General features: G+C 38.4%; 1 protein-coding gene across 1 annotated transcript; it reads left to right on the top strand.

Annotated features, from left to right (window-relative positions):
• The first annotated feature begins 1,243 nt into the window (after positions 1-1,243).
• On the top strand, positions 1,244-7,773 carry LOC107574977 (uncharacterized). Its single transcript, XM_016261395.1, has 4 exons — positions 1,244-2,307; positions 3,141-3,480; positions 6,365-6,481; positions 7,757-7,773. Exons 1-3 carry the CDS (start codon positions 1,625-1,627, stop codon positions 6,380-6,382), a joined length of 1,041 nt encoding a protein of 346 aa, XP_016116881.1. The 5' UTR covers positions 1,244-1,624; the 3' UTR covers positions 6,383-6,481; positions 7,757-7,773.
• Positions 7,774-12,500: the final 4,727 nt, after the last annotated feature.

Raw genomic sequence — 12,500 nt, 5'->3', positions numbered from 1 at the left:
AAACATCCATAGAACTGCAGCACAAGCCTCTCAAATTTCCAGATCACCTCTCAGAAGAATAAAACAAAACAAGTTTTGTCCATTTGTAATCCATATTAAGCACCCACGGCAATATTTCAATCATTAAACAGTGCGACAAAACGTTGTAAAAACACTTAAAGTGCCTTAATATATTTAAAACAGTAATATTAAAAGATCAAATTCAGTAATCACCATATTAATGATGCGCAGTTTACATAGGCAAGCAGATGAGGCCGGAATGTGAACACCATCCACTTAATGGTTCAGTGTTTTCCTTATAATGGTTTTCTATGGGAAACCATTTAATGTGAAACTTTGCACATTGTGTTTATATTCTGGGTTCATCTGCTTGCCTGTACAAAATATACATAATCAATCAGGTGTTTACTGAATTTCGCCTTTTAATATCTGCATTACTACTTAATGCAAACAGCGCAAAAATAACTGTCGGTCAGTGGAGCAAAGCTATTCCACTATTCCACAAAGCCGTTTCTACAAGGGTGTGACATCACATGAAAACTATCAATACTTACCAACAACAAGGAACACCCTAGCAACCACACCGGATACCATAGCAACCACCCAGAACACCCTAGCAACCACAAGGCCACCCTAGCAACCACACAGAACCAGGCAACACCCTAGCAACCACCCAGAAAACCACAGTAACATCTAGCAACCACACAAAACACCCTAGTAACACCCTAGAAACCACCCAGAATACCCTAGCAACCCCTCACCCCACATTAGTAACCATACAAAACACCCTAGGAATGATACAGAACAGCTATGCAACACCCTAACAACCACCCAGAAAACCCCAGCAATATCTGGCAACCACACAGAAAACACCCTAGCAACTCCCTAGAAACCACACAGAACACCCTAGCAACCACCCAGAAAACCACAGTAACATCTAGCAACCACACAGAAAACATCCTAGCAACACCCTAGAAAAACCCCAGAACACCCTAACAATACATAGCAACCACAAGGAACACCCTAGAAACCACACAGAACACCATATCAACCAACAGAACACCCTAGCAACACACAGCAACCACCCAGAATACCCTAGAAAGCACATATGCACCCTAGCAACCGCACAGAACAGCACTGTGGTGGAGACCTCTGCACGGGCAAAGACATTTCCTTTAAAAAATGTACAAATCTGAAATCTGGTTAAGCAATGAGATTATATATCAATTAAATGTGCTGAGAGGTTTACATTAAAAACTGATGGTGAGTGCGTATACTGCAATGAATATTAATTGCGTACATCATATCACGGTTGTACCATTTGAGTCGGGAGCATCATAAATGATGATTGTGAAGTCAGAGGTGATCTGTGATCCGGTCTGAGGAGGATTTGGCCTGTCCTAGAGGTCAGAGCTTGAGGTCTTCTGGAGGACACTTTCTGCTGGACAAAGTCCTCATCTATTCCTTTAGAGAGTCTGATTAGACCACGTGAGAGGCGGGTTTAACCCGGGTCTGATACAGGAATAGAGCTGTAGGTGGAGTCCTGGAGGACTGGAAGGGCCCCAGAGACTCCAGCGTGTGATTATGGCTAATACCTGCTTAAATAACCCTGAGCTGTGAGCTAATGTTGTGGAGGACGCCTGAGAAAGAGGACAATACTGCTGAGCTTCGTATTTCATGTCAGCTTGAGTCCAGGATGAATTTCTCAGCGCAGTTTTTTGCTAACTTTGTGAATGACGGCTTGCAGGGGCAGGAGACGCGGAGGAGCTTTAATGACAGCGAGGAATATGATCCCTTCTGGCAGAGGTGGGAAACCGTAGCGTGCACATCTGAAACCCTTAGAGAGTCTTCCCAGTGTCCTCCTGAGTCTGAGAGACGTGATGTGCCTGGTGTGGAGTTTCACCAGCATGTAGCGGTTCCTCTGTGTTCTCCTTCCCATCCTGTGTTCCTCCATCCACTGATTCACACTCACCTGCCCGTAAAACCCTTGAGATGCACAAACCTGGACCAGAACTCACACGGAGACACCAGGCTTCATCTCCATCACACATGGACAAACCCTCGGCAGATCCCACTCCTCATCCCGCTCCCAGAAAACCTAGCAGGCCTCAAGCTGGAGCTGCAGAGGGCTGATGCTCCTCAACCCGCTTCCAAAGCTCCTGTAGACCCAGCAGAACCGTCCTCATCCGTAGCTCTGCCTGCGTTCCCACAGCTCACAGAGAACGCCACTCTCCTGTCGCTCCTCCAAGCTTTAGTCTGCATCCTCCTCAGACTCTTCCTCACCTTCATCCTCCTCTTCCTGCCACGGTAAACGTGTGAGAGCGGAGAGAGCTTCAAACATCTTGAAAAAAGTTATTAATGCACGACAGTAACAGAGATGTTGTGATGTGGGAATGAGACGAGAGGTCAGACCTGCAGAGCTCGGATATTAATAGACTTCAGTGCTGGACACACATGACCAGAGACACTCAAACACTATTAACTTCACTTAAGCGTCTGTACATGGCTGAGATTAATTTATTAAAGCATTTATTAAGTCAATTTAAACATTTACTAATGTACTATTAAAATCAAAAGTCATATCTATTCATATAATTTAATGGAGCTGAGCTAACTTGAATTAACAATGAACAGCTGTATTTTTATTACCTAACATCAACAAAGATTATTAAATATTGTAATAAATGCTTTGCTCATTGTTAGTTAATGCATTAACGGATGTTAATTAATGGGACCTCCATACCTATGCTATTTTAGTATCATTGAAATACAATTTTTTATGAATATTTTAATGATAGTTTTTATATATTTTTTTCATTTTAATTTTCAAGCTTTAGTGAGTAACTTTGTTGTGTGATTTAGTTTTATTTGTCTATAACGGTTTTTTGTATTTTTTTTTTGTTTTAGTTATTTTAGTAGATCAAGTTAAACTAAATTCAGACGAGAAATTGGCTACTAGCGCAAATAAAAGGTTTTTTATATTTAATTTTATTTCAGTTAATGTTTATTTCAAGTACCAATATTTTTGGTTGGTTTTAATTGTAGTTTCAGGTTTAGACTTGATAACTTGTCATTAGAGTCACAGTATTTCTAGAGCAGGTTTAGCAGAGTAGAGTTACTCTCTGTTTTTCCTGGGACAGTGCGGAGCAGCGCAGAGGTTCCTCCAAACCCGACTGCTCCTTCCACAGCGGCCCGTGCGCTAAAGACAGCCGGATCGGGAATGGTCGAGTGGGTTGCCGCTCCACGCTCATCTGTCCAGAACGCCTGAAGGACTTCGGAGCCGAGGAGTACCTCAATGAAGACATGAAGGTCTTCGAGACCAGCGTTTCAGAACCGCCGGAGGTCCAGTTAATGTCCACACCCAAACCGGCCGTGAAGAAGAGCGGAGAGAGCAAGACAGCAGCCCTGAACATCTGCGCTTTGAGGACATCAGCGCAGCAGCCTTCAAACTCCAGCAGGCCGGGATTCAGAAAGCACCCTGTACAGTACGACACACACACACACACACTCACTCACTCTCAGACAGACACACACACACACACACACACACAGACACTCTCAGACACTCACACTCACAGACACACACACAGACAGACACACACACAGGCTCAGACACAAACAGACACTCACACTCACAGACAGACACTGAGACACTCACAGACACACTCACTCACACACACACACACACACACACACACACACACACTCACACTCACAGACACACTCACACACTCACAGACACACACAGACACTCACACTCACACACACAGACACAGAGACACTCACACACACTCCCTCAGACACACACAGACACACTCACACAGACAGACACTCACACTCACAGACACGGAGACACACACTCTCAGACACACACACACACACACACTCACTCACACTCACTCTCTCTCACACACACACACACACACTCAGACACAGAGACACTCACTCACACACACACGCCCTCAAACACACACAGACACACTCACACAGACACAGACAGACACTCACAGACACGGAGACACACACTCTCAGACACACACACACACACTCACTCTCTCACACACACACTCACAGACACACACTTAGACACAGACACTCTCTCAGACACACACACACACACACTTAGACAGACACTCTCTCAGACACACACACACACACACACACAGACACAGACACACATACTCTCAGAAACAGACACACACACACACACACACACTTAGACACAGACACTCTCTCAGACACACACACACTCACACACACACAGACACTCTCAGACACACATACTCTCAGAAACAGACACACACACACACACACTTAGACACACTCTCAGACACACACACACACACTCACTCTCTCTCACTCTCTCAGACACACACACACACACACACACAGACACAGACACACATACTCTCAGAAACAGACACACACACACACACACACACGTAGACACAGACACTCTCACAGACACACACACACACTCTATATGTTGAAAACAGTCGTGCTGCACAATATTTTTGTGGAAACCGTGATACATTTTATTTTTCAGGATTCACAGATGAACCGAAAGTTCAAAAGGGCAGCATTTATTGAAATAGAAATATTTTATAACATTATAAACGTCTTTACTGTCACTTTTGATCAGTTTAATGAGTTCTTGATGAATAAAAGTATATATATATATTTTTTTAAAGAAGCGTTACTGTTTTTTTTAACAGTAGTGTGCATTAGGGTTATTATAGTTAACTAAAGCTTATAACTGAAACTAAATAAATATTAACTAAACTAAACTAAATAAAATAAAATAAACTCAGCTACTCTCCAAGGCAACATTTCTTATTTTTATTTAGTTTAACTTTGTAATAAAATAATGAAAACTGAAATAAAAGAGACATAAATAAATAAAATGAATGTATATCAAATTATATATTTTAATAGTTATACACACAGACAGACAGACACAGACAGACACACACACACACACACACACAGACAGACAGACACACACCCACACACACACACACACACACACACACACACAGACACAGACACAGACACTCTCAGACACACATACTCGCACATACTCTCAGAGACAGACAGTCGAACAAAAAGAGGCAGAGAGTTTCTGTCGGGTGCCTTCGATTTATTTTACTCTGATGCAATAAACTTCACTGCTGAAGTATTCGTTATCTCAATTCTTTGTTGCAAATTCTCTCCATGCATCACAACCATTGATTGACTTCATAGCACCATTACAATCAGACCACACCGTGGCACCGTAAAACTACAAAGAAAACATAAAGAAACAAACATAAACAAAGAAAAATAAACTCTTTCAACTAAACATATTTAACATTAAAATTAATCAACAATATTGTACCAAGGAAATACATGAGAAAAACAAACAAACCAACCTCGCTCTGCTTGCCGATGGGATAATAAAAACTGAAAGCTCGAATCAATCTCCCGAGCTGTGCCTGTTAGCAAAGGTGGATTATTACTCTACTTCATCTCACTTACTGTGTATCCTATATGTTTATTACTCCCTCTAGTGGTAATGCCAAGCAAAGCGAGTTAAAGGGGAAGGTCATTACATGCACATCACATCACACACACTCACACACACACACACACACACACACACACACACACACACACACTCACACACACACACACACACTCACTCACTCAAACACACAAACACACACACACTCACACACACACAACCACACTCACACACACACACACTCACTCACTCAATCACACACACTCACACACACACACACACACACACACACACACACACACACTCACTCACTCAATCACACAAACACACACACACTCACACACACACACTCACACACACACAAACACACTCACACACACACACACACACACACACTCACTCAATCACACACACACACACACACACTATAAGCTTTGTGTTTAAAGCTTATTTATTCAGCCTTTGAAAAATTTACCCTTATGACTGGTTTTGTGCTCCAGGGTCACATTTGTACATTCATTAGGCTTTGCATTTTTATATGTATTTAAACATTATTAAATACTACATTTCGTAAAAGTTGATCATTAGTCAAACCTTGCACAGAGAAATCATTTTGTTATGCATACTAGCTACATAGAACAGCTTGATCAGCCACAATTAAACTAAATAAATATTGATTAATCAGGGCGATATATCAAAATATATAATTTTTCTCATCCTGTTTGAACAACTCTGCATTGCATATCAATCAGCAATTGGCAAATTCAGATTCAAGTATATTATTTTCTAACATTCTGTATGTTGTAAAGCATTTCCAGCGCTCTGGTGTCAAGCTCATGAAGGTGTGCGCTCTGCCCGCAGTGCTCCAGACTGTCCTAACAGCACGGCATGGAGATCTTCCTGAAGAAAGAGCTTCTGCATTACACGGGTTCAGTGAAGGAGAGAGGAGCGCTGAACCTGCTGTCCTCTCTCAAACAGGTCAGGCCTTCAACACACACGTACAGAAGCTCACAGAGACACACACGAGTCATGCACACACTTCAGTTACAAACAGTGCATCTGATGCAGAAGGAGACTGATCAGTTATCATAAAACTACAGATTTAGTGCTAAAAACGAAGTCTAAAGCTCCTGCAGATAAACACACTCACTTTGATATTTTGTGATTTAGTTGTAAGTGTGACTTATGTTTCTTGACATATGTTATTACAATACTAAATATAAGAGCACATATTAAAGATATGATAATAAAAGGGGTATTATATTTGATATGATAATAATGTGTCAAGAAACCAGAAATTAAATGAGAAAAATTCACAATTTAGTGACTAAATTTAGTGCCAATTTAGTGTAATTTACTAAAATTTGTAATGGATTTTTTCTGGTTTGTTGACATATTATTGTAATATTAAATATAATATTATATATTAAAGATATGATAATAAAACTGAGCATTACAGCGCAAATCTTAAGTTTGGGGTTTCTTTAAATATATCATTTTAATACTAAACATAATATCATAAATTAAACATATAATAATACAATTGATATTATATTTAATATGATAATAATACAAAAAATCTGTTTTATTTTCATATGTTTAATATATGATATTTAATTTTATAGAAATAAAACTGAATCATACCATGTAAATATAATACCATATGCACTACTGTGCATTTTTTATGTAATTTATGGTTTCTTGACACATATTAATAAAATACTAAATATAACATCATATATTGAATGTATAACAATAAAACTGATATTATAATTAATATGATAATATGTGTCAAGCAACTAGATATTAAATAGCAAAAATAGGATATTAAGATCATGTTCCATGAAGATATTTAGTAAATGTCCTACCGTAAATATATCAAAACTTAATGTTTGATTAGTAATATGCATTGCTAAGAACTTCATTTGAACAACTTTAAAGATGATTTTCTCAATATTTAGATTTTTTTGCACCCTCAGATTCCAGATTTTCAAATATTGTCCGATCCTAACAAACCATACATCAATGGAAAGATTATTTATTCAGCTTTCAGATGATGTATACACCTCAATTTCACAAAATTGACCCTTATGACTGGTTTTGTGCTCCAGGGTCACAGACGTCAAGACATGGCAGCACTCAGTTTTATCATCATCTGTTTAAGAAGTTAAATAAACAGTATTAGTGATACTGTGCGACTACTGTAATTTCTGGTTTTCATCACATTAAATGTAGTACTGTACACTGCTCCAGGATCAGCAGAGGAAGGGTGTGATCGTGGCCGCAGACTGTAGCTTCTCGATGGCTGTGGCCTATCACGCGGTGGAGCTGCTGATCCCGGTGTTCGTCGTCATGCCGGCGTGCTGCTCTCCTCCGCGCCTGCGCATGTACAGAGGCTACGGCTCTGTGGTTATTTCCTACGGCTCGAGACTCCATCAGCCACGCCAGACACCTGGCCCGAGAGAACAGATACCTGTGTCTGGAGGAGTGAGTCTCACATCTGAGGAGCTCTAGATCAGATGGCTTATGCTTATATGATCTTAATATCTGCATGCATCAGAGCTACAGTAAATGCAATGCGTTACTTTACTAGTTACTTGAAAAAAGTAATCTGATTACGTAACTCGCGTTACTTGTAATGATGCTGGCAGAGCAAACGCGTTAGACAACAGTCTGACATCATGATGACTTCTGCATCTTCATTATCTAGACCCTTTGACTTATTCATCATGTGATTCACTTCTGCTCTCCGAGTCTTACAGTGACGTCTACTGTTCAGACTCATGACCCTAAAAACCTCAGAAGAGGCCAGAGATATTCTTCATGCTGCACACTATCTGTCAAATGTCTGGAATAATTCAGATTTGCTAATGGTTTTGAAGACTGGAGTAATGATGCTGAAAATACAGCTGTGCATCACAGAAATACATTACAGTTTAACAGAGATTCACATAGAAAACAGCTGTTTTAAATCGCAATAATATTTCACATTTTCTACTGTATTTTTGATCAAATACATGCAGAAGAGACTCTTTCAAAAACATTTTAAAATCGTAACTATTCCAAAATTTAAGTAAGTGTGAGAACTAGAAAAGATGGGTTGGTTTGTCTGTGCATCAGTAAAAGTGAGTGAAATTACACGAGCAGCCAAAAGTTGGAATCTATACAAAGAATATATTGAGTTTTCATCTGTGTAACGCATTTTGCAACAAGTTTCCAAGTTATTCTAACTGATAAAACACAGTCAGAATGAAGACTGAATAGACGTGTCCAAACCAGTGACTGGATCCATCTCTCACGCATCCGCAGGTCTGGGAACAACTTCAGTGTATAGCATAATCATAATGCATACTATATACAGGCAAACAGATGAATACAAAATCTGAACGCTTACATCTCAAGCGTTTTCTTAATAATGGGTTTCTATGGAAGGAAAAAATGCTTATATTTTTTTCTGGATCAGTTTGACCTGCAACACATTTTGGAGTTGTCCAAGGATGTTTTTCTTGAAGTTATGACTATTTTCTACAGGCATGAGCATGTCTGCAAAGTTTCAACACTCTGAGGTGTATGACATTTCTATAGACACTGTTATGTTGGCGGGTCAGTTTGATCCACTGATTTCATGGTTAAAGGCAGGTGCACAGACAATTTAAGCATTTGGCAGTCGCTTCTACTCAAAGAAATGTACGCTGAAATGAAAGTGTTAATTTTAAAGTTCATGCATGTGAATTTGACTGGGAATCGAACCCATGATCGTGGCGTTGCGAGCGCCATGTTCTACCGTTTGAGCTTCAGGAACGTTAAAAAAAAAACAAAAAAACATTTAAAATACTTAAATATTTTAAAATATTTCAAATACCGTTTACAATAATATAATTTTGTGATAAACAAATGTTTAAAAAATGTTTACCTTTTTTGTAACGTGTGAGAAGTATCAAAGTTAAAAGTTTTAAAAAAAGGTTTTTACCTGATTTTGTCGTGTCGTTTTTGGCGAATCCCGGAAAATCAATCATATCCAGAACTATACAGCGGAGAGCTCCGGTGCTTGGCTCTGATTGGCTGAGCCGTGTTCGAAGCTGTTGTAAATGATGCTACAAAGTAACACACACCTTTGTTTACATTTGTGTGTTGCTCGGCAACTACTTTGTAGCAACCACAACTGTTTCTGAGGAGCTACATTGTTTGCTGGAAGAACACTGTGTTTATTAATATCATTACACTTTATTTGCTCTGTTTTATTTTGTGAAACCTTACTGCGTCTATGCAATAACCGTTTTATAAAAGCAGTAACCCCCGTGAAGCCGTGGTTTACAGTGAATTTATAACAGCTAAGCTAACAACGCCCCTTAACTGTTATACATTCACTGTAAACCACGGCTTCTTGGAGCTTATTGCTTTATTTTATCATAATAAAAAGGAATAATTGCATTGATATTCTGGGCTCACCTGCTCGCCTATATATAGTAAGCATCATCAATAAGCATTTAGTAAGTGTGTGTCATGTGGAGTGTGTTCTGTGGTTAGATATGTGTTCACATCAATGCACTCCATCTCTGATGTCTTCTCTCTCTGGTGCTTAAAGCCCCTCACTCGCTTCATTACCATCCTAACCGGGTCAGTGTCCACCTGGACTCTTTCTGATGAGACTTCCTCGTGTTCGTGTTGCTAAACAGTTGGCTGAACTCATTTCAGCGATCTGTTGAGCCCAATCTCGTTCAGAAAACAAGCTCTGGCTCTGAATGCATGAGCCGAAATGCAGATCAGCACGCACCTGCGACACACGCTATATTAATGCACTCAGTTTCTATGCTGCTTGGCAACTCTAAACAGTCTATGCATGTGCTAATTAACTATATTACAAGAAAAAAAATGTTTAGTTGTATTGCTTTAACATTTACATTTACAATAAGGTCTCATTTGTTAACATAGTTGAATGCATTCGCTAACGAGCAACGTGTTTTTTTACAGCATTTATTCATCTTTAATTGTAAAAATACAATTGTTGTTTGTTCATGTTAGTTCAATATCTAATCTGAACAGATACAACTTTACAAAAATGATTAGTAAATGTTAAAATTAACATTACATTTATGTAGATGTAATCATTTGGCAGACACATTTTTCAGTTCATGCATGTGAATGTTTCTGGGACTAGAACCCAGGAACTCAATGCGAGCACCATGCTTTACTGTCTGAACTTCAAGAAAGCATGCAATCAAAATTAAGACATTTTTAAATATTCAAATATTTTAAAATATTTAAATACTGTTTATAATATTACAGTTTTGTGAAACAGAATTGTTTAAAAAATAGTTGTTAAAAAATGGTCTCATGTTTACTTTTTTTGTCGTGTGAGAAGTATTAACGTTAAACGTTGACTAATTTCATCTGATTTTTTGTTTTTGTTTTAAAGTGTAATTTTTGGTGAATTGTATTGAATCCAATTCATCATTTTGACTCGGAACATAATCTCTCACATTGAAGAGATACTGATAAACACTGAGTTTTCAAAAAATGTAATAAATAATAAAAACAAACAAACTTAAAGGGACAAATAGTTCAAACGTAACACATTTATATACAGGGAATCTGCAGGATTATTAAAATCAAATCTAAGACTTTTTAAGACCTTTTTAACACCTGCACAAATAAAATGAATACCATATGAGCGGGGTAGAGAAAACAGATGAGAAAATAGATGAGTCAAAAGTAACAATTATATTAATTTAAACAATTACACTGCAAAACAAAACACTGTGTTTTTGTCTTGTTTTCTAGTATAAATCTAAATCTAAACATTCTTGAATCAGGATGCATTTACTTGAGAAGCAAAGTGGCTTATGATATTAAGTTTTGTTTTCTAAAAAGAAAAAGAAAAATCTAATGTTTGAAACTTTTTGCTTAAAATAAGGAAAATTATCTGCCAGTGGGGTAAGAAAAATAATCTTAATTCATAGGCAAAACAAGATTATTTTTCTTGTCCCATTGGCAGATATTTTTCCTTGTTTTAAGCAAAAACTAACCAAATTTTGTTAAAAATTCTAAGTAAGAAAAACAGTTTTTGCAATGTATTTTCAATCAGTTATTATAGTAAACAACATATAAATATATCTTAGTGTCTTAATTGTTTAGATTGTTATAATGCATTAGCATGTGTTTGCGGCGTAAAACGGGGTGATTTTCACACTGGTCTGAACAGAAACAGCAGACTGACTTTTTGAAAAATGCTAATTCCTTCTCTGCCAGCAGGAGGCGCTTTCGGAACGGCAGAAATACTGCGGTTTCCCCATAAAAAGTCTTACATTTAGTTGTATCAAATTTAAGGCTATAAAAAGTCTTTTGACTCATCCCGTTTCTTAAAAAAGCAGAACACAAAGCAGCGCAGCACCGGATTTGAAACGCGCAGCACTCGTGTTTATTTAATGAAATCATTCCCTTTTGAAGTTTAATCGTCACATTAAGCCATATCGCAATTCTGGTCTTCCCGTCCCCAAATTTAAGACCTCCTGAAATCATAATTAAGACTTTCTTGTACAATTTAAGACTTTTTATGGCCTTAAATTTGATACAACTACATTTAAGACGTTTTAAGGACCCGCGGAAAACCTGTATATAGAAAAAAAAGATATGTGTCCCTGCAGCACAAAAGCAGTGTTAAGTCGCTGGGGGATATTTGTAGCAATAGCCAACAATACATTGTATGGGTCACAATTATACATTTCTCTTTTATGCCAAAAATCATTAGGATATTAAGTAAAGATCATGTTCCATGAAGATATTTTGTAAATCTCCTACCGTAAATATATCAAAACTTAATGTTTGATTAGTAATATGCATTGCTAAGAAGAAGGGTGGCAGTGGTGGTGAGCAGTGCAAACATGGAGCTGGACCTGGTTCTGCAGTGTGTGGAGCGAGCTCTGGTTCTGGACGACAGAGTCAGTCGCTTCACGGTGCAGCTGGCCGACTGGCCCGGAGACATGGCCAAACTCCTGGA

Source organism: Sinocyclocheilus grahami, unplaced genomic scaffold (genome assembly GCF_001515645.1).
Source record: "Sinocyclocheilus grahami isolate Dianchi unplaced genomic scaffold, SAMN03320097.WGS_v1.1 scaffold2423.1, whole genome shotgun sequence".
NCBI lineage: Eukaryota > Metazoa > Chordata > Actinopteri > Cypriniformes > Cyprinidae > Sinocyclocheilus > Sinocyclocheilus grahami.
The sequence above is the reverse complement of the archived record's forward strand: the minus strand, read 5'-3'. Positions and strand labels throughout refer to the sequence as shown.